General features: G+C 40.6%; 1 protein-coding gene across 1 annotated transcript in view; it reads left to right on the forward strand.

Moving 5' to 3' along the window:
* Positions 1–26,611, forward strand: part of VPS54 (VPS54 subunit of GARP complex) — a 48,411-nt gene that overhangs the window by 13,399 nt on the left and 8,401 nt on the right. Inside the window, exons 6-19 of the mRNA XM_036380793.1 lie at positions 1,460–1,494; positions 2,834–2,965; positions 5,396–5,781; positions 9,613–9,739; positions 10,770–10,877; positions 13,232–13,287; positions 14,769–14,865; positions 15,296–15,633; positions 17,503–17,632; positions 18,068–18,249; positions 18,966–19,078; positions 20,373–20,436; positions 22,383–22,488; positions 26,233–26,320. Coding sequence (XP_036236686.1) covers positions 1,460–1,494; positions 2,834–2,965; positions 5,396–5,781; positions 9,613–9,739; positions 10,770–10,877; positions 13,232–13,287; positions 14,769–14,865; positions 15,296–15,633; positions 17,503–17,632; positions 18,068–18,249; positions 18,966–19,078; positions 20,373–20,436; positions 22,383–22,488; positions 26,233–26,320 — 1,962 coding nt within the window. The remainder of the gene's footprint in view (positions 1–1,459; positions 1,495–2,833; positions 2,966–5,395; positions 5,782–9,612; positions 9,740–10,769; positions 10,878–13,231; positions 13,288–14,768; positions 14,866–15,295; positions 15,634–17,502; positions 17,633–18,067; positions 18,250–18,965; positions 19,079–20,372; positions 20,437–22,382; positions 22,489–26,232; positions 26,321–26,611) is intronic.

Consider the following 26,611-nt stretch of genomic DNA (forward strand, 5'->3'; position numbering starts at 1 on the left):
CCTCACGCTGCCCACAGTCACAATAAACATACACTTTCTAACTTCAAACTGTTAGAGAGTCTTTGTCTGTCACAGTTGGATATCGGTACTAGATCAATATCCATATTTTTTTAAATAAATCGATACTGCAAAATCAAAGTGCCTTCTTCAGTCTTACCTTAATCCATCTTAAAAGAGTGAGTGTTTTAAAAAGAGAAAGTTACTGTCACCGAAGTAACTGGGAGCTGCTTGTGTAGCTGGATAGTTCTTAGTAGAAGCATCATTTGCTAAACTGAAGCTTGTGATTTTCTATAAATTCTGCTGTTACTGTTTCCTGTCTTCCTCTAACTCCATCCCACAAGACTTAGCCTTTCGCTCCTGTAAGAATTGGTCTGTCCAAAGGCTGAGGACAGCAGGATGATTCCAAGATTGCCTTTTGTACTTTGATACAAATAAGAGACAAATGAAGTAAAAACCAAAGAGAGCAGTATGGGAGCTGATGCTGGGGTAGCACTTGCCATGTTTGTCAGGGTTGAGCAGACTGTGCAACAGAGATATGGGCTTGTTTCTTTTAAATTCCTCGACTTTTTTGTCCTCCTGTGTGCCCCTTCTTCATAATGCCCACTAAAGTAATGAGTAAGGGTGGGACAGGGGATTTTGGCTGAACTTCAAAAGTCTGAATTTGCCGTTTCTTCAAGTTCTGCTGGGATACAATGAATTAACTCTTTTCCCAGCTCAGTTCTCTCACCCTGTGCAATTGTCAGGTCAGCATGGGAATTAGTGCTGCTGTGCTGCTTGGTCAGTGCTTGGGACTCTGGCCTGAGCCCTCGTTGCCAGTCTTTGTGCATCCAATCTCCAAGTGCTGTGCAAAAGTGATTATATGGGCAGCTTCAGTCTGAAGCATTAAAACTGGGATGATGTTAGAAGGACCTTTTACTGGCCCTTGCCAGTGCACTAATGAATGTGAAGTGCTAAGTGGATTGCTTTGTGTCAATCACTGACACTGCCAAAGCAGCTAAGTTCAAGCTCCCTTGAGTAGTCTGGGCATGAGACCTGAACTGCAAAGGACCAAAGAGTACTTCAAGGAATCGGAATATTTCAGGTTGGCAGGGACTTCAGAAGGACTTTATTGCAACTGCCATCTCAAAGCCAGTTCAGCTGTGAGGTCAGACCAAGCCATTCAAAGCTTTACCAAGAAAAATAGAAATATCCAGAAAGTATCTACAGATATATATCCGGAAAATCTCCGAAGTACCCAGCCCTTCTGGGCAGCCTGCTCCAATGCTTGACTGTCCTCATGTCATCAAGGTTCTCCTCATATTCAGTCAGGAAGTTTCATTTCAGTTTGTAAGCAAGTTCCCCCTCTGTGAGGAGCATGGCATCATTGTCCTGAAAACTTCCTCATGGGATTCACTTGTTCAAGGGAATTGTTTCCTATTGTTTGCTCATGAATGACTACCTGTGTTTTGTTTAATTTTAGATAAATCCAGGACAGATCTGGAGCAAGTACCTAAGGTATGGCTTCTGGGCACTGAATATATATACTGTTGCTTGCAGGCTGGAGCTGTTGTTAGGCTTTCTCACACAAAGTATTGTATATATGCATGTACTCTGTTCTTTGTAGAAATTTTGTCCGCACTGATGACTTGGGTTGATTCTTAAGAGGATCTGTAGTGTTCAGAATTTAAAGACTAAGGATGATTTGCTTTGTCTTTTTTTTTCCTTATTGTTTCCATGGTCTCAGTTTTTCCCTTAAAGTATAATACAACTACCATTATTTTTTCATCTTTCAATAAAATGAAGTTAAGACCTCAAAACTGAGCAGAATTAGCCAGTCTAGGAGGAAGGGAAAACTGAAGAGTTTGAGAAAAGCTTGAATATTGCCTAGTGTACAACTCGGCATTAGGTTTAACTATTTGAATCCTTGATCAGAGCTCACTTGCATATAAGCATGGAGCATACATGATGTGGATTTTTGTGTCAGGCTGACACAAAAGACACAGCTCCAGATTCCATTTTAGTCTGAATAATTTTTTATAGGTACAGTAAGAAGTCAGATTATTAACATGGGTCAGCATCTCTGTGCCGGTTGTGTAGGCTGTGACTTGAGTAGTTGCCACTGCAGTGTTTAAAGTCCAGGAAACAAGAATGCTTGAGTGTGGTCTGATGCTGCAGTCTGCGTTGAACCTTTTAAAATTTCACTTCATAAATAAAAGGAAGAGAGTTCTACTGCCTGCCTGTAAGCTCAGGGTTTGGTCAAGTATAAATAATGTTACCTGAGAGAATTTTAGACTAATAGTTCTCCAGGAGGTGTGGTTAATGTTATGTGTTACTGACTCTTCCTGTGCCCAGCACAGTTGCTACATCCTGCCTAAAGGATGTCAGCTTGAGGCTCTGCTCCCTCCCAGAGAAATACTTGCTGCGCCCTGACAGCCAGCTGGATGATCAGCCTGGTGGGAGCTGTGGCCCCAGGAATGAGCAGATAGCAGCAGGATGCCCTTGTTAGTGAAGAAGCTTTGCTCAGATCCTTGAGAGGGCCCACCTGCACTTCAAAGCTGCCTATGTTTGCACACTTGGCATGTTTAGGTCATCTCAGGTGGTTGAATCCATATGTAATTTTGGAGCTGTGACTTCCACTTTCAGGAGGATGTGACTGTCAGATCCCAGAAGCTTTTAAAGTACATTGGTTGTAAGGTCTGAAATGAATTTGTTTGCCAGAATAAATGAAAATCTGAATTTTGAAATCAACAAATTAAGGTCTCTGTTAGCTTAATGAGACAGGAGATATGTTAAACTGGGGCAAAAATATAGGGGTGAGTGAGGCACATTTATTTCTTTTGTTTTTCTATTTCAGATTTTTATGAAACCAGATTTTGCCTTGGAAGATTCCTTAACATTTAATGCCGTTTTACCATGGTCTCATTTTAGTACCGCTGGTGGAAAAGGAAATCGTGATGCAGCTTCCTCCAAGTTACTTCAAGAAAAGGTACAACTTTGACACAAGTTATGGTTATCCATCAGTGCTGGTGGATACTGCAAAGGAACTCCGTGGCTGCTGCTGTGTAGTGTTTCTTGAGGCATCATTGTGGGCTTTGCTATCTCTCATTTTACATCAGGCTTCAGATTGTTAGGAAATCATGCAGGAAGCATCCTGCTGGAAGAGAGCTCTTTTTCCCTGCTCAGTAAATCTGTCAAATGTGGAAAAAAAGAATCTGTGTATTATGTAACAACTGGCTTTTCACGACAGCTGTAACTTACTGAAACAGCTGGATATGGAGAACTTCAGAGGTGTGGAGTAGTTTTCTTAGGGAGGAAGAGCAGTTCCATAGAAGGGAATGGTGGATTGCACAGGTTGTATACTGTGTCAGACTGTTATTTTCCAACATCTCAGGAAAATTTCAGATTCAAGGCACTGTGGTTTCTATGCTAAAAGCAATACTAAATCCTATGGTGTTTGTGTTTTAGGAGATTCCTCTTTTGTTGTTGTCTGCACTGGTCTGTTTTTGCATTTCACAAAGAAGAACATGAAAGAGCGGTTTCTTTTATATTGGAAACAGAAGTCTCTTCTTGGTTGTTTTTATCTTTTTTTTTTGCTAGTTATGTAGTCATAATATAGAAAATCTCATAATGAGTCATCTTTGCAGTACAAATGCCCATAAAATGCTTTTAGAAAATCTGAGTAGTGAGGTACATTGGGAAAAAATAAGGTACCTTAGGAAAAAATAACATGAGATTGTCTGGAAGGTGTTTCCAAATTTCTGGGAATTAGTCTTCCTCCTCTCCTGCCAACTCAGGAAGAAGTGACAGGTTCTGCTGGAGGCTAACTCAAAGGTGTGTTAGGTTGTCCTCCATATCTAAAGTTGGAGGAAGGCTTCTTTGGAGTTTTTTGGGGCAGTTGCTGTCTGAAGATGAAAAAGCAGTGTCTGGCATATGCTGTGAAATTCCCAAAATGTGCCTGGAAACAGCATGGACGCTCAGAAAGGACTTGTGTTGAAGCAGACCCAGAGCCCTCATTGATGCAGAGGAGTGAAAACACTGCTTCATATGACTGAAATGAGCCCACGTTTGTTGTTTTACTTTTTAAAGCCTCTGAACTGCACGGGGCTTACACTTACATGTAAATATGCACCCTGCTGCCGTAATTGTCCCTAGCTCCAGGCACCATTTTTCAACAGGATTTTGTAAACCTTGTCTAAAGCAAGATCTTTTGGACTGTTGTTGATCTACTTAAAAATTTCCTCATGGTGTTTTCTTCTTTACCTCCTCCCATGTGTTGCCCTACATTGGGATTGTGAGCTTTCTGAGGCAGGTGCTGCTTGCTCTGTTTGTTCTACCTTGTTTAGCATAGTGAAGGGACCTGGGGCATCTGGTTGGTACAATCACATAAATAATTGTTTGTAATAGCCCTTTCTCTGATCCCTGTGTCAGAATCTGTCTTGGCTTTCCCTGTGGCTAGGTGTGTCACAGCTGGTTGGTGGAGGATGCTTCTGATTAAATTAGATGTGAACAAAAAAGGTGGGTTTGTATGTTGTATAAATCCTTAGTGTATCCATGGGAAGCAGTATGAAAATAACTCCAAGAAGGAGACATTCTCCAGCTGATTTCCTTTCCATCTCTGGTTGGCCTTTTGGAATTCAGCAGGAGGTTTGAATGCTTGGCACCTCTGAGAAACCAGGTCATCTGAGCATTAACATTCAGATGAGCATCCTAAAGCCTCAGTCCTTGGAGTTTGCATATTCAGCCTAAGCCAAAACACAGAGCTATTACAGTGAAAGAATCAGACCAGCACAGTGGTCTGGTGACTGTTGGACATAGAGAATTTGAATTTCAGGTTCTGAACATGTAGGTGTACTGTCTCTGGGAATCCCACAGTGCCAGCACACAGGAAAAAGGCTTAGTAATAATTCCAGCTCGTTGGCAAAAGTACAACTGCAGCCAGAGATACCCTGGAGATTTTGTACAAAGAAGGTACTACAGCTTTTTAAATAAGCAGAGCCATTCCGGTGGTGTGTCATCAAATATAGTGGCTGCAACTTTAGCAGCTTCAGTGACCCAAATTTCATAGCTTATCTGCATATGTATACTGTTGCTTGCAAGCCAGTATCCAGAGCTGTCTCCTGGTTATTGTCCATATTCTGTGGCCAGTGTGCAACCGTGTGGTACAAAACTTTGGATATTTTAGATTCATTTGCTTTTCTAACTTTTTATTTTCAAGCAGGAAAGGCATCAAATCCATCTTCTCGCAGTGATTTTGAGTTAATTTAAAAAGAAGTTATTAAACCACAATGACAAAGGGATTTAACTCTTATTAGCAAAATTTCCTTGTGATACAATGAGACAAATACTCTGAAAGTGTATTTGCATGGTGATAAAGCTTCCAGGTCATAACAATAATGTTGCTTTTTCCTCTTCCCAGCTGAGCCATTATCTGGACATCGTGGAAGTCAATATTGCTCATCAGATTTCTCTCCGTTCAGAAGCATTTTTTCATGCAATGACCTCTCAGCATGAGTTGCAGGACTACCTCAGGAAAACCTCCCAGGCTGTAAAATTGCTTAGAGAGAAAATCTCTAAAATTGATAAAGTAATGTGTGAAGGGTCGCTTCGAGTTTTAAGACTGTCACTCACCAGAAATAACTGTATAAAAGCATACAATAAACTGAAGTTAATGGCTACTGTACACCAAACACAGCCCACAGTACAGTTGCTGCTCTCCACTTCGGAGTATGTTGGAGCTTTGGACTTAATAGCAACAACACAAGAGGTGTTACAGCAGGAGCTTCAAGGTATTCACAGTTTCCGGTAGGTAACCATGTAGGAAATACATAAAATGCAAGAGAGCTGGAATGTGTTGAGCAAATTATGTTGGCTGAAAGGATTTGTTCCACCTTTGTTCATTCATTCTTAGAGGACCTAATACAGAAGGTATAAAATGTAAGTGTGGCATACGTAGTGTGACTAATGCCTTTGCCAGAGATGGGGTGTTTTTTTTTTGGAGTGGAATGAAATTTTGACATCTAAATGCTTTGTCCTCTGTTCTGGTTTACAGACGTTTTAGGGGTGCAGAGATGAGAGCAAAGCTGTGGCTGGACTTTCATCTTGCATGGCTTGTAGCTGAGAGGTGTTTTCCACGTGGGGGTCTGCGATCCTCCTGCAGGCAGCACCCCAGGGATGGGTCCTTGGGCCTGTGTCTTTAGTGGCTGACCTGGGCTGGAGTTGTTAAAGGAGCATGCAGGAATATTAACAGAGTAGAATCCTTCTACCTGATGTAAAATAAGCTGTCATAAGATATAGGTACTTTAAAAGTGGTGCATGCAAAGCTGCCAGTGTGGCATGATGCTGGCAGAAGCAGTGTGCGGTTAAATCAGCTCCAAGGCTTGCATCAGCCAGCTGAGGAGCTGTGTGCTAAGTTTTCTAAGTTGATGTTGGGTGAGGGGTGCTTTGTTCAGAGGTTTTGTGGTTCCTGCAGCTCAGTGGTCCACAGCATGCCTAATGGAAACATGATTGCTGCTCAGTACCTGCAACATGAATGTTCAGAACTTTATATAATTACTGCTCTTGTCCATCTCTTTTGTCAAGTTCCTAACACATCTTCTAGCTAGTTCGGAAAAACCTCAACTTTTACGTAGAAAAGATCTCAGGAAAAACTCCGAGAAAAAGTATTAAAAATGAAAAAAAAAATGAAAAGAGCTAATAAGCTATTGGGGTAAAGTTACTGTAAGTGTTTTTGTTAAAAAAACCTAGAAACAGACCATCTAAAAAGTGTAACTTGTCTCTATTCAGATGCCTCAGTGCCATTTGTCCTCTTCAGTGTTCGTGCTATCAATCACTTGATTCCGGTGCACAGCCCTTGACTGAGTCACCTTTGGATTGACCTTGGTGACAAGTTAGTGCAGTTCTACAGCCCTGTGACAGCATCGCTCAAAATCAGCTGTGTTTTGCAGCTGGGTAACCTGTGTGCTCTGTCAGCAGAGAGTGCCATTCTCTTGTCATTGATTGACATGATGTCCCAAGAATGTGCCATTGTTTCAAAATTACCCTCAGGTGTGGAACATATTTAGATAATTATCTTGTCTGTAAAGAATAATTTCTGTGCGTAAAGCCTAGCTGGTTGTTTTGGTAGTTACAGACAGTGATGTGTGTGGGAAATGGCCTCTCTGCTTTGAACAGTAAAGGCTCACAAAGGTGAGTTAAGAGCTATCTAAGTCATGTACCCCACCAGAAATTCAAGTGCAGCTGAGAAGCCCTGCACAGTTTCCAAATCTCACAGTGGCCTGTGTATATAGCTTTTGTGAAGAAATAATGTGCAGTGGAAAGATGGAAGTCTTGATAAAACTTCTCAGTAGAATGGAATGTTTCTAAAAAGAAGTAAATTAAAAAAAAAAAATCTGACTTGGTGGCAAGCACATATTCTTCAGCTTTTCCCAAGAAATACCAAAGGTATCTTCTTGCTTTATTCTGAGCAAGAATGATGCAGTTGTTGAGTTAAATACCCAGTTTATTTTAACAAGATACTTCTAAAGCAAAAATATTTTCTAAATAATTACTATTTTTTACTAAATATCTGATGAAAAAACTCCCAACATCTTGTTTTAGTGTTGCCATGGCAGCTTGTAGAATTTGATGTTTTCAATTGAGTCATGCCAGAATCATTAAATATAAAGCAGTAAGAAAATTGCTCAAATCATCAATTAATTTTTCCCTTGTCACACTGTATGCAGAGAAGAATGTGGTTTGTTTCTAGTTGTAGCAAAAAATGAAGAAATCATAAAGGTTGTGTGAAGTAATACATTGATGTCTTTAGTCTGGGTTAATGTCACCAGTGATATGTGTCAGTTGTAACTGCTTGCTACTACTCTAGGATAGGATTAAAGTTTTAGAGCTCTAACCTTTTCAAGTTCACCCTTTTAATTTTACAAAAGAAAGCTAATGTGTTAACTAACTTAAAAATCTGTGAAAACACTTCCTGCGTTGCTTTCACAGTCCTTGTTGGGGTGATGGAGATACGGTGGTTTTGTTTGTTGGGGGAAGGGTGGTTTGGTTTTTTGTTTTGTGTTTTGGGGGTTTTTTTCCCACAGGTATGCTGGCAAACCACACTTTTATTCAGTAAAAGCTGATGCATGGAAAAATAGTTCTCATTTGTGTATTTTAAAAGAAGCTTTACCCTGCAGTGGTCATCTTCCATGATAGAGTTGTCATATTCAGTATTCATTGAAAGGGTCTGATGTGTCAGTGGTACCTGCTAAGAGATAATTACCAAGGTGTTTTTCTGGAGTGTGAATTAAGGTTTGATTTTTTCCTGAATGTTTCAGTTTGGAGGGATTTTTGTGGCTGCTAGGGACTGGAACCTCTTGGACAAAGTGTTGAGGGCCAGTGCTGGCAGCTGTTGTTGGATGTTTCCATAGCTGAGTTTTGAGAGGACAGGTTTTGGTGTGTTTCAGTGCAGTTCAGCACAGAAATAATGTACCAAGGAGCATCTTCATGCTTACCTCGGTAAGAGCCTTTGTGTTGTGGCTCCTAGTCCTGCAGTCAGTGCCCATGATGCAACTGTCTTAGATTTTCTACAGCTATTTTTGTTTAAGTTAGATATTTTAAATATCTTTGCTTTGTCCATTCCAATGAGTTACTGAACAATTTCAAAAGCAGGTACATCCCTGGTCATCTTGAAATTAAAATAAGTAAGTTAATCTGCTCAACTCAGATCCAGCAAGATTCCTGGACTTCAGCTCAGTGCTGGCTATATGGGTTTCTGCAAGGAAGAGGAGCCAGGAGTCATGACAGCAAAGGATCCAGCTACACCAGCACTGAATGAAAGCCATGTTCATCCCCCCCATTTTGTATCTAGGCTTATCTAAAACATCACAGCTCCACTTAATTCTCATTTGCAAAGTGTTCGTGCTTGTTTGTTTTTGTTAAAGAAAAGGCAGTATGATTTTTACTGATATTTGTTCCCAGCTGTTAGTGGAAGTTGAAAAGCCTGTAGTGTTTGACATCTCTGAAGTTCACACTTTTAAAGGGTGGTTGACATTTCTGATGTGAGAAATTCCCTTGTGGTTCTGTATGACAACAGTCTGCAAAATATAGTCTAAAATCTCCCATACTTGGGAAAAATATTTTTCATTTAGAGTAGCATAAAAAATGGCAAATTTAAAAACTCCTATGTATTCTTTGAAAGCAATCCTGTCATGTGAATTTAATCTATGATCACATCAAAAGCTCAAATGTTTGAATTAGAAGAACTTGTGGACTGATGATCTGAGGAACTCAACAAGCAAAAGAAGTATTCCTTCTTTTTAACACCTTTATGCTGACAAGCAGTGAGTATTCTTAGTTCTGGTTCACCTCATTGGGCAAAGAGGTACTTGCCACCTTCCAAAAAAAAGAAAAAAGCCCTACTTCCAAATTTTATCCTCCATCAATATTCAAGTCCATATGTTTTGGTGTTAGGTGACAGTGCCTCTGAAAAATGCATGATTTCAGCTGCTCTGAGGAGTGAAAGATTGGAGCCTCCCATTAAGCCAGTGTTGATTGCATGGAAATTTCCTGCTGGGTGGTTATTTTCTTCAACTGTGAACTAATGATTCGTTTTCAGGTTGATTATTTAGCTCATATCTCAATGGCTGTTTTTCTTAGGCATCTTGGCTCACAGCTTTGTGAACTGGAAAAGCTGATAGATAAAATGATGATTGCAGAGTTTTCAACTTATGCTCGCAATGATTTAAATAGACCCCTAGAAGATGATTGCCAAATTCTAGAAGAGGTATGTCTGTTATTGAAATTAGCTGTCGCATGAATATGTTTGCATCTTTAACGTACTTAATTAGCACCAAGTAATTCACTCAGGTCTCTAGTAGCAACACTATAATTTTAGACTATTTAACTTCTCATCCACACCTCTCCCCGCCCATTTATTTTTGTGCTTGATAAGATTAAATAATTCTACTTAAACTCTGAACTGCAGTCGAGGCCCACTTCATTTTTTCAAAATAATCAGTTCTCTTTTCTGTGATTAAATGTATACTGAGTTCACTTCATGAATCTAAGCATGTAAGTGGAAAAGAACATGGACTCTGATATACTTGGTTGTAAAAATTTAAGTTTTGCAATGAAAGCTGATATTTGCACGTTGTTCTCATTCTGTCTCCCCATGCTTTTATGGGTGCTTATACCAAGCATATGCTTGCCCTGAATGCATGCTTCATTCCCAGTATATATAGATATATATTCCTCATTCCTCTGAAGATCATAAACATACAAAGATTAGGCTATTGTGGTTGCTTTCTAGCCCAGAAAAGATTTTTCTGGATTTTGCCTGTAGGGCTCTTTATTAATTGCTAGAGCCTATGACCTGTTCAGCCTTGTTTAATCCATTTATGAGACGTAGTGGGTGGCAGTAGCACTGCAGTGCTCCCCTTTCTGCCCTGTGGTTCCTTGCCCTCTGTGCTGCAGCCTCTCACTTGGGCTGTGCTTACTGTCAGCCTTGCTCAGGCTCAGGAAACTCACTCATGGGTAGAAATATCCACAGGTTTAAGTACTTGTGAGTCAGCCCAGTTGAGGAATTGGCAGGAAAAGGGGTGGGAGGAAGAGACTCAGCTGGTATTGCCACAGGGAACTTTTGTGTATAGGCAAAGCTTGGCAGTCATCTGCAGGAATTGGATTGACCTAAATGCTGTTCACTGTGTGCTTGATACATGAACTTTCTTACTGCTGTGCAATTTCTTAAAATTGTTTCTTATCTTCACCTTGATATTTTTCATGTGTGTTTTTTTAATTTTATTTTTTCTTGATAGGAGAGACTTGTATCTCTAGTATTTGGACTTCTAAAACAAAGAAAGCTAAATTTTTATGAAATATATGGAGATGAAATGATTAATACTGCAAAGAATATAATTAAACAGGTAAGACAAATATTTCTAATGTACCTGACAAGCTTTTTTCTACCCTTGCAAATATTTTTTTTAGTCATTAATAACAGGTCTGATTAAGTTTTTGGGTGGCTGATGGTCTCTCAGTTAGAGCAGCTGAGCTTGCAGACACTTAAAGGGCTCCCTGAAGCACAAAGGTCTTTACAGAATAATTTTTGGGAGGTGCAGGTAACATAAGCTCCCTGTTTTCTGTGTAAAATTAACATTGTTGTGAACTTCCCTTTCTCTTAAGACGTGGCTCTCTGAAATAGTAGAGTTGTGTCATAGCACTACATTTCATTAAAACCCACAACAAAACAAACACTCCAAAACCACACTAAAAACCTCTCCTTCCCAACACACTGTAAAGCAAAACCCTGGAGTTCTTGGTGTAAACACATAAAGGAGAATCAAAGAACTTGCCAGTTTAAACAAATGAATTCCCGGCAAATGGTACAGAAAATATTTCTTGCCTTTATGTTAACACAGACCTAGCACAGGCACATGATAAAAGGTTGGAAAATATCCTTGCCTATTTCTGAGAAAGCAAGGTGAAGTAATGGAGAAGGTAGAAGTGCTTACCTTTAAAAAAAACTTAAATTAAGCCCCAAATCCTTTTCTGCATTGGTGTGGTGGTTTGCCGTTTAGGGCAGAGTATTTCGAGACAAAAAACCTTATTGATAAAACCAGCTAAAATGAATAATTGAACAAAATTCAGATTCTTGCTTTGGGGGAAATACATTGGGTAATTTGGATAGTGACATGAAGACTTGTTTGCAAACAGATCTCAGGCTGAACTTACAGGGTGTGTGTGATACTTTCAGTTTTACTCATCTTGTTTGTTTTCCCACATATGTAAGAATACGGTGTAAGAATGGGGTTCTTTTTTCCTAGAGCCAGGTGATTTTTTAGAGTTATGTTCTGATATGCTATGAACTCCCTCTGATTTGTATCTCAAAGGCTGGGAGATAGGTGCTGAGTTGGGCATCTCCTGTCCTCATAGCATAGTCTGCAGTTCACAGTTGTATTGTGAGCTGGGTTGGGAACCTAGTTTTCAAAAGTTTGGATTTGGTTTTTTAATACTCTTAATTGAAGGTTTTTGTTTTTTAGCCAGACTTGGCTGTTCCAATCCCTTTCACATAGCAGCCCCATGGTTCTGTTGTTCTGGTTGTACAAGGTGGATAGGCCCATATTGCTAGTAAATTTAAGAAAAAAAATGAATTAATGAATAACACCAGGATAAAGCTGTTCATCTGCCCTGGCAGTCTCCACTGGCTTTTCACTTGCCTCTATCAGCAGTCATTAGGAGACTTCTTTTTCCCTTCAGATTCTTTGTTTTATCTTATAATAGACAGGTAGTACTCCCTGTTTTTCTGCTCATTCTCAGTCTCAAAATGCTTTTCCCATTCTGCTGGGAAAATTTAAGTTTGATTTTTCAGGTTTCCCCTCTGCTTAATAGTAGACAATGTTGAATCAAATTCCAGTGTAAATTTCTGTTCAGTAAGGAAAATAGGCAGGATTTGTGTAATTCCTGTGTGGTTTGTGCAATGCTTTTGTATGGTGGCCCATTGTCTCAACTCTTAGGGGTACTTTTCCTTAATAAAGGAAACTCTTTTCTTGCCACACCTCAAATGTGCTTCCTCTTCAAATGCATTGCTGGGCTGTTTTGGTCAGTGAATTTTAGTAGGTTTTTGTTGCCAGGCAAGTGTAAGAGCAGAGGTTTGTAAGCACTGAGCACACTGCATAGTTCAAGAACAAGGCTGTGTTCTTCTTCAGAAGCTTCTGTACTGACCACTGTTATTCAGAACAGAGGTAAAATCTGTGTAGCTTGAGATGGCAGCCCTCAGTCACCATTGGGATTGTACAAACTTGCTTAAAGGCAAGATGAGTTCACACTCTGCTACTCATTTGTTCAGTTTATTGACTGGCATTTGGGGGAAAAGCCTTTTTTCAGTCTGAGTGGAGTTGATTTGTACCTTAGGCTTACAAGGGAAAAGAGATTAATGAAATGGCTGTAGAACTGTAGATGTGTTTGGAATGAAAATTGATTGTACTGGAGACCTGAAGAAGCTGGCCAGTTTTGTATGCGCTGGTTGCTTTGGGGGGTTTATTTTGGTTTTTTTTTTGGGGGGGGGGGGGGGGTTTGATTGTTTTTTGGTTTTTTTTTTTTTTGTGTGTGTTTTTAGAGAAATAAGTTGTTAAGTGATACAAGTATCTCTTTCTTTTCTTCTTTTACTTTTCCTTATTTAACTTAAGGATTAATGTGTTTATTATGACACTCGGCAGTGGTTAGAAAGAAGCTAAGATCTTCTTTTGTTTTGTTTTTTTTCCCCCTTAAAATTTGCCAGTGTGTGGTTAATACAGTATCGCAGATAGAAGAAATAGACACAGAAGTGGTTGTTAAGTAAGTATGCAGCCAGATTTTTTTTTGTGGTGCTGGTGGGTGGGGATAGTATGATTTTAGCATAGATAAATTTACTGTTCTAATTTTTTGCTTAAATTTCCCTATAATTAAGGATTATTCTTCTCTTGCATCCTAAGACTCTGCTTTTGTCCACCTCTGGGTGGATATTGTTTTACTTCTCATTCATATTCTAATGTCACCTTAAATTTACCCTTGAAATAAATACTAAAATTCTCTGAATCTCACTACATGAAGCATACATTTCTTGAATACATCTCTACTTGAAAGTGTTCCCTGTTGCCATAATCTGGGACTTTGTATTAAAACATGTCATGAGTTTAAGTTCCCCATAATCAAGAACAAGAGCTATCCAGAGAGGAGACCAGACAACTTCAGCCCTAGAAATGGTCCATCAGGAACCTCACCAAGCCCATCAAAGGCAAATGCCAGAGCAGAGATGGAGATGGAGCCTGACTCCTCTCAGAGTTTGCCCCAAGGGCAATGTGGAAGAAGAGAAATTCCAGTTGAATGGTAGGGAGAATCTGTTTCCCAGAAGGCTGGTCAGACACTGGAACACAGCCCAGAGAAGCTGTGCAATCTGTGTTCTGGGACATGATCAGGCTTTGACTGACCCAGAGCAACCCTGTGCAGTTGGACCTGCCTTGAGCAGGGCTTGGCCAAGGCAGCTCCAGAGGCCCCAGCTCCAGGGGCCCCTGCCAGCTTCTGTTTTTTCTATGGCTTTATGATTCACTTGACTCAGCAAAGTGTTACCCCAAGATAATAAAAATAGTCCAGCTGATAAAGCAAAGTGAGTTGCAAAACCTGCATGGAATTCATACCCAGATTGAGAAATGACTGGGCACAGGGTCATTTTTACACATTGGATATTTGGTCACCATTCTTTAGTGTTTAGTCTTCTGCTCTTGAGTCCTAACTGTGTATTACAGGGTTTAATTTTTGTTCTGTCAATGATTTTTCTGCTCTTTTGCCACAAACTGCTGACTTGTACTTTAATAGCAGACATGGTCTCATTGCAATGCCTTGCAAATAGAGCCTTTATATGGGCTTAATAACACAACTTTTTAACACTAGAAAAGTATTTTCATGTAGATTTTTTGTAAATTTTTTTTTCCTACCACATGGTTTGTGAAAGTGTTATTAACCCCACCCCTTGTAGGTAACACATATTTATCCTAGTGAAGAGAACATTATGCCCAGGAAAGAGCTAAAGGGTAAATGTGAAGCTTTCATTTTCTGATAGTATGATCTAATGCTATATCCCTCCTTCCCCTCTCCACTTGCATTGTGTTGATCATGACTGTTGTTTAGGAGGTGATGTCTGTCGCTTGCCAGGTAAAAGTCTACACAGTTTTCCTTATATTTGCAATTCCATTTAAAGCATGTTTTCTTTTCCTGTATGTGCCAGTAGGCATCATGGCCAGCAAACAATTGCTATTTGCTGAATACTGCTCTTTTTTTAGGCTTGCAGACCAGATGAGGATGATGAATTTTCCTCAGTGGTTTGATTTACTGAAGAATATTTTTTCAAAATTCACTATCTTCCTCAAGAGAGTAAAGGTAAGACATTCATCTACAAAGAACTTCATTCAGTTCAGCCATTAAAGGGAATGAAGTTGTTTTTCCATTTGAAGTCTTAAGATCTTGTAGAGTTCAAACTTCTGATGGAAAGGAGATGTGCATATTGGCATCCAGGGCAAAAATGATTAGTGCTAACAAAGAGAGCAGTGACAAAGAGATAATACCTCTTTTGCTCTGTTACTTCTATTCTAAGCTGCTAGGGATTAGGACAGGACTTTTGTACGTGTTAGTTTGCTCCAAATGAGGTTTCTTTCACCTATCTCAGAAACATCAGATATTGGTTGCCATCAGACAAATGGATCTGCCTCTAAATACTAATTACACAACAAAGAAAATCTCTTTCTAGCACAAACTTGTGGCACTGGGTTTTGGGGTGTTTTTTTGTAATAAAAGTTGTATTTCATTCTAGGCAACGTTAAATACTATCCGTAGCGTGGTTTTCTTGGTTCTAGACAAGAACCAAAAAACCAGAGACCTGGAGGATACACTGCAGAAGAACTCTGCTAAGGAGAGCCTGGTGGACAGCGAGGTGGCCTACCTGACCCACGAGGGGATGTTCATCAGCGACGCCTTCGGTGACGGGGAGCTCCCGGCTGGAGCGGCCGACTCGGCCTCCCAAAGGAACACGTCCCCCAACAGCGAGCCCTGCAGCAGCGACTCCGTCTCGGAGCCCGAGTGCACCACCGACTCCTCGTCCAGCAAGGAGCACACGTCCTCCTCTGTCACTCCAGGAGGAGTGGAGATGATGTGAGTGAACTCCCTGCCTGTCTCCACCTGGCAGCGTGGCCAGAACCAGGGTGAGGTGCAGGCGGTTGTTTCTGGTCACACAGTACAAAAATGACTTTGGAGGAATGTGCTTCTTAGGTAGGTGAAGTGTAGTGGCTCTCCCCCTAGAGACTGCCATCAGAGTGCACTGTTACATTTGCCTTTTTTTCACCTCCATATGTAGTGGTACAGGGACTGATTTAGTCACTTCTTCCAGAAAAGAGCCCCTTCTCCGTTAGTTTTTTTTGGGAGGTGGCTTGTGTAGAGAGCAGGATAGATATGAGTCCCTGGAAGACAGATTGTTTGTCATGCCTTTAGCAGGCAGAAGCATTTCTGTTCCCTGTCCATGTTTCCTATGCTTATTTTTCATGGGGATTTTTTTTTTGTTGTTTGCTTGGTTTGTTAAGATGGCTTCATAGAATACACCTTGATAAATTCTAGAGAATAATCTTCTGTTTGTCATCACCTATTTGACTTGCATAAATAAATAAATTAATCCATCTCAGTGCTTTGGTTACATAGGCAGTGTTGCCCTGAGGTGCTCCAGTCTCCAGAGTTCCAACCTTCTGGCACCCTTTTATGCATCCCTTACTTGTGGCTGCAAGTCAGAGCTATCTTTTGAAAAGAACCGGGCATAATGTGTGTGGGACTCAGGCATGAACCACTTCAAAAACCAGCATGTCTGGATACAGAGTTATATGAAGCAAAACTGAAAATACCACTTGTTACCCTTCTGAGAGATGGAAGACAGCAAGTGGCCTGGTCTTGCTGCTTGGTCCTTGAGTATCTGTATTTAGGTGTTGAAACAGGTGTTAGTTTTGATGGAGACCTTCCCCACCAATGACAATGCTGGCTGAAGGAGATAGATTTTAAATAGTTATGCTGTGCATAAAACACAGGCCTTTGTATGTCTGAACATCTGTCGTGTGCTGGAAGAGAAATGAAATGTGAAGAGGAGTCCAGGGTTACATGGAAGAGCAGGAAAAGGGAAGGGGGTTGAATCCAAGCTAGCCTGGAGCACTTTGCCAAGTTTACTAAAAATACACCATCCAGCTAGAGCTTCTGAGGAGTAAAGTTGTTTTGAGGCTGGTTGCATAACTTTGTTCTAAAATGAACTTACTTCATCACTCTTCTGGTTTTGTTTGCACCTTTGCTCTGTGTTTGGAGCAGGCTAGTAAAAATACACAGAACAATGTTGGCCCAGTTGTTGCTCTGTAGTGTTCTGAGTTCTCTTCTGTCGTGCTGTCAGTCCTTGGGCTGGCCCAGAAGATTGTGATCTTCACTAATGGCATGAACCATGAGCAGCAGAGCTGTGCTAAGTGCTGGCCTCAGAAAAGTAGACAAGCCATACAAGGTCTTTTAAAAAGTACCACCCTAAGAGCCTGTAGTCTAAAGAGGTAATAGAATGACAGCCTGTAGATTTAGGCTGTGGGGAGTGCAGAAGTATCTATTTTAGGCCTTACACTTGCATCGGAAGAAAAGTGCTGTGTTTTATTTGTCATATGCTTGTGATGCTGAAGTCTCACAGGAGCTGGGTCAATTTTAACTCAGTAAATTGTTAATTACATTTATTGTGTCAGTAATGGCTATATCATGTTTACTCTTAGACCATTAATAGCAATTAGAATGCAAAATCAAAAAAAAAAGAAAAGGATGTGCTGTTATGCATTTCCTTGCTACGAGGGGCTGACAGGACCTTGACAGCAGCTTAGAAGATCCCATCTGTATAAAGTGACTTTGGTGATTAACTGACTGCATTTGACAATTGCTGCAAGGCTTTTTCTTTCTGTGTGCAAAAATACTGTTTGCTCCATAAACTGATGCTCAGCCAGCTGGTTCTGTCATTTGTAGGATCGGCGAGGACATGAAACTGACTGACCTGGAGCTGGTCAGGCTGGCAAACAATATCCAGGAGTTACTTTATAACGCCTCTGATGTCTGCCACGATCGCTCAGTTAAGTTCCTCATGGCAAGAGCAAAGGTGAGGAGCTTGAGTCAGAACTGCTGGTGGTGCCTCATGCTTGGTGAGCATTTGCTTCCAGGTTACTGCTTTGATGAGGGTTCTGAAGTGGCATCAGTGAAAGGAAACTGTTCCTGCTGCCACAGGCTCTGTATGGTGATGCTCAGAGCACACCAGTGTTAACATAAATCATTGCAAGGCAGTGTTGGTTTCTTCTACCTATTTCTTTCTCTTTTTAATATTTTGATTTGCTGTCTTTGATGCTTCATGCAGAGAATGTGTGTCTGTGACAAGGTAGCAGCTTGCACTGCAGTCTACTCTGTCTGTCACATGTAGGGTTAAATAATGTGCCTCTTCAAACTGTAGTAGGCCTCAGACATGCTGACTAGTTATTTCTCTATGTCTCTGGATTTTTGTGGTGGTATGTCTCCTTACAATGATTTTCTTTGCATGCAGGATGGCTTCCTAGAGAAGCTGAATTCCAACGAGTTCGTTACTCTTTCTCGCTTGATGGAAGGCTTTATTTTGGATACTGAGCAGATCTGTGGCAGGAAAAGCATGTCTTTGAGAGGAGCTCTTCAGAGTCAAGCCAATAGATTTGTGAATAGGTTTCATGAGGAGAGGAAGACAAAACTAAGGTACCTCTGGGTAGACAATATTTGTGTTCTTCCATGAATAATTTTCTGTATCATATGCCAGCTGAACACAGTCTTTTGTTGCCTAGAACATCAGTAAGCTTGTTATACTTAAAAGCAGGGGGTGAAAAAACTGTGTTAAACCTCAATTATTTCCAGTTGGTTTAGACTTTTACTGTTTTCATAACTTGGTTTCTTCAAACTGGATTGTTCTACACTTACCTAAATAAGAGCAGTAATGGCTACAGAAATTACACAAAACTAGCTTTGAAGAGCAGGATTGCTCTGTTTCAGGGGTTTAAGAATAATTCACTTTCAGCTATTTTCTAAAAAGAAAACAAACCCAAACCTCTCAGAGAAACAGCCTGGCCAGTAACATCCATCAAGTCTGTTTGCTCTTCATCCCTCAAAAGCTGTTAAAATTCCAGTATTTATCCATTATTTTATTGGCAATGATCTCATAAATACCTTTTTTGCCTGGTGTAGTTTTTGGTCCCCTGTGACAGATTGAATGAATGAATTGTGAGATCTCTAGACCAGCACAGTGTTGTTCTATTTTGCTGCTGACAATTGTTGGGCGCCTCCTTCTCATGAAGATGACTGGCATGACATCTTGGGCCAGTGGTTTTTGTTAAAGTTGTTTTTCAGCATTACAGTCAACAGAATTGTCAGGACAAGGTATTTCTTTCTCAGCCTCCTCTCTTTTGTGTTTGTCCCAGCCTGCTTTTGGACAATGAGCGCTGGAAGCAAGCTGAAGTTCCTGCCGAGTTCCAGGACCTCGTTGATTCCGTGTCAGATGGCAGAATTTCTCTCCCTGAAAAAAAACCAACAGGTGTGTCTTGCAGTCCTGCTGTGAAATGAATTTATTATCTGCAAATTCTGCTGTTGAATGTTGATGGACATATGCTGATGACACGCTGGATCTGTGTTTGCTCTCTGTCCTTTTGGGGGATGGGAAGTTGATAGCTGTTCTCTTATCTTTTTATTTTTTTCTGTTACTGGTGTTGAAATATCTTGTGCTGAAAGATTATCTGTTTATTTTTTGGAAACACCAGAAGAGTTAGCACAGGGAGAGAGCTGCCTTTTTATACAAATATTCCCAATGTAGAGGCTTGCAGCCTCTGCACAAATTCAGTCTTTTCCCAGAAGGTACCACTAATGAATTGCAAGGGACTGAGGAGCACGTGCATGTGCTCAGCCCTCCTTGCGTGAAACAAAGCCTGCTCCTTCGCACTACTTCATCTGCCAGTTCAAATGAAAGGCAGCATGCCATGTGGCTGCTCATGGAAGGAAAACTCATGTTCATTCAATTATTTACCTTGCCACAGAAACCTCATTTGACCTCAGAAAAGTCACTTTTTCCTCCTTCCCCACTTCCAGTGGGGAAGCACAGTGGGAATGCTTAATGTGTTCTTACCTTGTGGGGATACTTATCCAGTATTGCAGTGGTGGAGGGGAAGTGAATAACCAGAAGAGGAAGAAAGCATGCAGAGAGGGGGAGAAAAATGGCAAGAGATTAGAAGGAAGAAAATACAGTGATGTCATGGTGGAGAAACCCTGATCTCCCAGAAGGAACATAGCAGATAACAGAGAGTGTATTAAAGCAATAATTACTCCAGTTATGAACATGACACCAAAATATGTTTGTCAGCCAGTGCTCGTAAAATAACCTCCTGCAGCCTCCTTTGAGCAGATAATTTAGCATGAAAAACTGTATCAGTAAGAGCTTCTGTTATGAAGCCTGAGGAAAAAGTGATTTGAAGCTAAAATATTAATATACACAGCAAATCACTTGAGAACGTATAGTAGAAAACCTAGTGGCTTTTTCTGCCTTTTTTCTATTTGTAACCTGTTGTATTTGGAGTTTTTAAGTCCATAATGACTGTGGGACTATAAGATTTTTTGATCTAAAATCATAGCAGATAATGAAGTAATTTTGTGGGTCATAACAATTTTGATGGGTGATCAACTATTTAATAAATACTGTAAAAGACAGAAGTGCTTGCTACAAAAATTGTGGGTTTTTTCAAACCTTATCAAGTGAACACTGAATTTTTATAAACAGCATTTTTTGCACTTGTTTTTAGTTCAACTCACTCTTTTTCCTGTCTTACTAAAATATCTAGCTACTGAAGAAAGAAAGCCAGCTGAATTCCTTATTGTTGAAGGACAAAAATATGCAACAGTTGGGTAAGATGCACTCTTTTCTTTTAGCAGTGGGTTAGTTGGCAAGAACTTTGGAGTAGAACTGTGATGAATGCTAACAGCTTTAGCAATCATATTTAAATTTAAAATCCCTCTTCTTTTACAGATTAGTTGCTCTTTGATTCCCAACAGTTATAAAACACTACAAGCTCTTAGCTACATTAAAATGCCATTTTTTCTCTGAGTGGCTAGGTTCTAATTTATAATTTTATTTCAATGGTTTTTCCAATTATTTCATGAAAACACATACCTGAAAATACAGGTTTGTCTTCTGAGCACATTGTTATTTCTTGGAATCTAGGTTATCTCTGGCAAAAATTGTAGGCTCTCAGAATGGTTTGGGATGAGAGAGACTTCTAAAGATCATCTCGTCCTGCAGTGAGCAGGGGCACCTTGCACTTGCTCAGGACCCTGACCAACTCAACCTTGAATGTTTCCAGGGCTGGGACATTCACCACCTCTCTGGGCTGCCTGTACCAATGTTCCACCATTCTCATTGTAAAAAATTTCTTCCTTGTGTCTAGTATGAATCTACCCTGCTTTACTTTAAAACTGTCTGTTGCTCCTTGTCCTTTCACAGTTTGTCCTTATCTTTCCTATAAGCCCCTGTAAGTACTGAAAGGCTGCAGTAAGGTCCCCCCAGAGCCCTCTTCTTTCCAGGCTGGACAGCACCAAAAGACCTGAGTCCAGCACTGAATGGTTGCTTATCTTATTCAGAATAAGATATGGGCCCTCTCAGAAGCTGCATATGCTATTTCTTAGTATCCTGGCTGATTTGAATTGGAAAGTGGTTTCTTAAAGCTGGTTATATCAGAGACTTTTTAAAATGTATGATATTCACTTATTTCTTTCATTTAAAAGCATGCTGTGTTTCCAGAGACTGTGAGGCTTGAGCATTAATTATGTATGACAGTGTTTTTGGAGAGGGAGTAAAGCCTAGAAGATCTCACTCCCCAGAGTTCTAACATCAATTTGCACCAAACTTAAAAGGTGTGATGTACAGGATGTCTTGGACCGGCTGTCATTTTATGAGTTGCTTCATGATGATGTGTCATTTTTCAATTGGAAACAGAATCTGATGGCTGAGAACTTCTGTGCCAGTCAAATGATATCACTGCTGAAGAGCATTTCAGGTCGAGTAGGAGCATTGCTCTAAAGGATAAAATTTGCTTAATATATGATGTGTTTGATAATATTCCTCTGCTCACTTGAAGCTTGTTATATTTAGCTCTGTGAAGCAAGTGAGAGCTTCACAGTGCAAATATTTGTTTCATTCCTACACACTTCTACATCCAGTTTCATTGCATCTAATCATATAAAATGCGTTCATTACAAATGCCTCATGTTCACAAAACATTCTCCAGGTGTTTATTTTCAGTTGACTTGTCGTCATCTTTTTGCACTCTACCGCCTTAAAGAAGAAAGTGTTAACTTTTCAAAATTTTAAAATATCTACTCTGAATGTTTGATCTTGCGTGAATTTTCCTGCCTTTTTTGAATTTGAATTCTAAGGAGCATGCTTGCTCTATGGGGAGCCTTCTTAATTCCATCCAGTAGCTCCCAAATTCTCCAGTGCCTGCTGACTTCAGGAGAAATTACAGGTGTTGAGCATCTTTGAATATTTGGTGCTGTTTCTTCACAGCTGCCTTCTCTGTTTGTGACTCCTTAGCATTTTTTATGTATTTTTCAGAATTTTCTTTCATATAAAATACTTCTTCCACACACCACCCTGTGGAGTGGGTATTGGTTGTAACTATCTCTATGTAAATCTCCTTTGATGTTGCACTTCTGCTCCACATCAGTTAGTGAATTTATTCAATGCTATAGTCTCTAGCATTGGGTAGCTTTCTATCAACATGACTGGCCTGTGTTTGACTTTTCAGCTCTTTTGTGCACTGAAATGACGTACTTGGCTGTTTCCTCTCTTTCAGGACAGTATTGCTGCTAATAAGAATAATCCTGGAGTACTGCCAGTGTGTGGATAACATTCCTTCCATCACCACTGACATGCTGACCCGCCTGTCAGATTTACTGAAGGTATGGCTCCAGATGTGCCCCAGTGCCCAGCAGGGGCAGGCAGGCTGCAGAGAACATGTCTTCCTCTCAGTAATGCTCATGTGTTTTTGGGATTTCATATAAATTATAAAAATTATCTAGAATCATTGTGTTTGCCACTGTGCCATAAGGAAAGCTTTCAAGCCAAAGGCATTAAAGATGTAATTTGTTGTGGGAATTAACTCTGGCTGTTCACCTGGAATATTGGAAATCCTATCTAGTAGCATTTGACATAGCTGCCTGTCCTTCAGGCTGGGTGTAGAATTAATGCTGCTGAAAAAAAAGCAATTTGATCCCAGATGCCACAGAAATATATATGTGTATTGAGGAAGGAAACAAGTCCCTTGGTTTTTACAAATCAGTAGAGGTATAGTCAGTAGAAGCATGAAAAATAGTATGGGATAAAGGTTCTGTGGTAAAATGTAAAGGTGATGAAACACCAGGACCTCTTGGTCATTTATTTTTCACTAGAGAAGAGGAAAGCTGGTAAAGCCCAGGCACTGCAAGGTAAAATAAATAATCAATAATAAAAGGAGCACATTAATGCACCTTAAAACTGTCATATATATATACACATACATACACACATAGATATGTGTCTGTACAGGCTCCAAAGCTTAGCAGCTAATTTATGTCAAGGTGTTCATTTGTACCTTTGCCCACAAAGGTCTTATCAGGTATTTTGAGTTCTGAACATGAGCATAATCAATGAAAGCTAAACAGATTCAATCTCCAAAAGGATATTTCACATAAGGTGTGGGGCAGGGGAGGGGAAACTCTAGGAGATGGACCTTTAAATATTTGTCCTATTGGTAGCTGGTATTTGAATAACCAGATGCAGGAAGACTGCTCCCTGCAGTTGTCTTTCATTCATCTACAAATTTTCCATTTTAAAAACACTATCCAAGGCAAATCAGTCTGTCTGAGCCTGCCCCTATTCAAGTCTCCTTCTCCAGCTGCTGCTTCCCTCAGGAATTGCAGGACCTTTTCACAGGTAGAATAGCAGTGGATGCATCAAACTTGGCCAGATTTGCATATCTGTGTTAATTCCCTCACCTTATCTCATTCTAGCTCTGTCATTTGTGATTTATTTCTTGGTATTCAAGCATCATGAGCAGTTTAATTGCTGTATTTTTTATCTGTCAGCAAGGTGCCATCAATTGGAGAGATGTCAAGAACAGCTAGAAAAAACAAAAGCTCATTTATTACACTTTGAACAAAATAGAGCTACTCCAGGTGTCCTGGCACTGTACTTTTTGTTTGACAGCTGTCAGAGCCAGCGAACTTTGAGAGTAGCAAGAGTTAGACTTGATTGTAATGGAAAATGGAAAGCATTCCCAGGTAATGAAATTCCTGGTTCTGAGCTGTGACTGCAGCCTGAGTGAAATGACACCTGTGTATGGGAGAAATCATGGAATCCTTTACATTGGAAAAGACCTCTAAGATCAATCCAGTCCAGTTGTTTACCCAACACTGCCAAGGCCACATCTACACATCTTTTAAATACCTCCAGGGATGGTGACTCCAGCACTCTCCTGGGCAGCCTGTTCCAATGTTTGACAACCCTTTCAGTGAAGAGATTATCCCTACTATCCAGCTTGAGGCCATTTCCTCTTGTCCTGTTGCTTGTGGAAGAAGAGACTGACCCCTGCCTGACTACACCTTCCTGTCAGGGAGTTGTAGAGAGCAGAAAGGTCTCCCTGAGCCTCCTTTTCTCCAGGCTGAGCACCCCTGGCTCCCTCAGCTGCTCCTCATCAGATTTGTGCTCCAGATCCTTCTCTGGGCACAGTCCAGCCCCTCAGTGTTGTGAGAGGCACACGTGGCTGGAATTACTGGGGTTGCTCAGGTGGTGCAGACAAGAGAAGGCTCCTACTGGGTGCAGGAATGCTTTCCTCCCAGCAGGCACAAGGAGGAGGTGTTGCTCTGTTCCAGGCTCCCTCCCTGCTCTGTCTGCACCAGGCCATCTGGAAGCAGTCATTGCCACAAAAGGCAAGGGACAGTACATGTGGCCAGCACCCTTTACAGACCATGTTTTTGATGGTTTGCCTCACAGGCAACACTAACCTGAGCTAAATGACTCAGAGGAGCTTAGCCTGTGTGAAATGTGTGGAGAGGAAATCTCCAAAAAATTCCAGGAAAAACTCTCAAAATTTGAGGGAAAATTCCCCAGAATTACAGGAAAACCCCTGAAGTTTGACCAAAAATCCTCCAAATTTTAGGGAAAAAAAACCTGAAAATTCCAGAAAAACATTGAAAAAATCAAGGAAAAAGGGCCAAAATTCCAGGAAAAACATCCCAAAATAACCTTCAGCAAAAATCCCCAAATCCCACTAAAAACTCCAAAAATTCCAGAAAAACCACCAAAAAAATCCAGGGAAAATCTGGTTAAAATTCAGGGAAAAGCCTTAAAAATCTGCTAGAAAAAAGCCCCAAAATTCTAGGGAAAATCTCCAAAGAAATCCAGGAAAACCACACAATATTTGAGGGAAAATCTTTTTTTAAAATCTAGGAAAAATCCCCAGAATCTTAATGAAAAAAAATCTCCCAAAATTTGAACCTTTGGCCCAGTGGTTGTATTTAAAGTCCAAACAGAGGCATAAGAAAAGTTCTTGCTTTCTGGAGAAGATGAAGAGGATGTGAGGCAGTTTCAGCCCTGCCCTGTCCAAGGGCAGTGGAGGTTTTGCCTCTCTCAGATCAGGGGCCACACGTGGCTCTGGGTCAGTTGTGGCATGAGGTCTGGGTTGCTTTTCCAGCCCTGGATGCACCATTCTGGCAGCCCAGAGTTGGGGGGTGCTTCATGGTGCCTCTCTCTGTGGGCCTGCATGTTGTGACTGACACCAGGCAACAGCAGAAAATTATTTCCCCTTTTTGCACAAGTAGGGTTGAAATTTTGGCTTTGTTCTTGTGTTATTGTGAAGAAAGACCTGTGAAGCAGAATAATGCCCCTGCCCTCAAAAAGGAGGTCTTTGTGAGGGCAGTTCTCTGTGTTGCAGACACAAGCTGCAGGGCAGCCTTGTCACAATTTCTCCTTCATCTTCAGGTGTATGAGAAAGGGTCAGGTCTCTAAGTTTTGCCTCTCAATGTCAACAGACAGTTCTGTTCAATTATGAGCCCTGGAATTTCTGCTCTACATTCAGTGCAGGAGTTGGGACAGCAGCAGTGTCTTTTCTGCTGCATCACCCAGGCCCAGTCTGGAATATCTGGTGTCTCAAGCTGGGTGAGGAAGCAGAATTCCAGTGTAAGACAGAACCTGCTGATAGCAACTGTCTTACTGTCCAGAGGCTTTGTTGGCCTGTGTGCTTTTAATGATAACTTCTTTTCTCCTGGAAGTTAGGAAAGTCTCAGCATGAGTTGTCCACTATACCTGGAATTCTTACAGAATTGGCTTTTCATCTTCTGTGCATTGTTTGTTAAATCCAGTATTTCATAGTGTTACAAACATAGATTCAGTCACCTCAGCAGGAGGGAGTTTCAGTGCCTTCAAGTTTTCTTTAACATCAGCAGTGGAGAAGGTCAAGAGCCTGAGCAGAAACCTTTTATCTTGATGTTTTCCACTCTGATATTATGTAGCTACTCTGTTGAGGAAAACTAGTGGAACTCTGGAACCTGCCTACATAATGACTTAGTTAATCTTGCAAAATTCTATTGATGGCGTTTCTAAACTGTGGGTTTGTGTAGATGATAAAAAGTCAACATGCATTTTCACTGTCCTTCTTTTTCTCACAGTATTTCAACTCTAGAAGTTGCCAATTAGTGCTTGGAGCCGGTGCATTACAAGTTGTTGGCTTGAAAACAATCACTACAAAAAACTTAGGTATGGATTTCTGTATTTAAAATGTCAAAGCTTGTTGCCCTGTCTATTAAAAAACCCAAGTGCAGAAAAGCCCTAAATATCTGTGATAAGCTGTGTTTGAGTTGTGGGGCTGTGCGTGGGCACAGAGGGTGGTAAGACCTTGCCAGTTACCTGCCTGGAGCGTAGTTTTAAACTCTCTCCTGAAATTAAGAGCCTTTGACTGATGGGTTGGAGCAGGCATTTAAACTTAAAATTCCCATGATTCAGGCTGAGAAACTGGTGAAATGACCAGTCTGCATTTCCCTTTTGGAA

This window comes from Molothrus ater, chromosome 3 (assembly GCF_012460135.2).
Source record: "Molothrus ater isolate BHLD 08-10-18 breed brown headed cowbird chromosome 3, BPBGC_Mater_1.1, whole genome shotgun sequence".
Lineage (NCBI taxonomy): Eukaryota > Metazoa > Chordata > Aves > Passeriformes > Icteridae > Molothrus > Molothrus ater.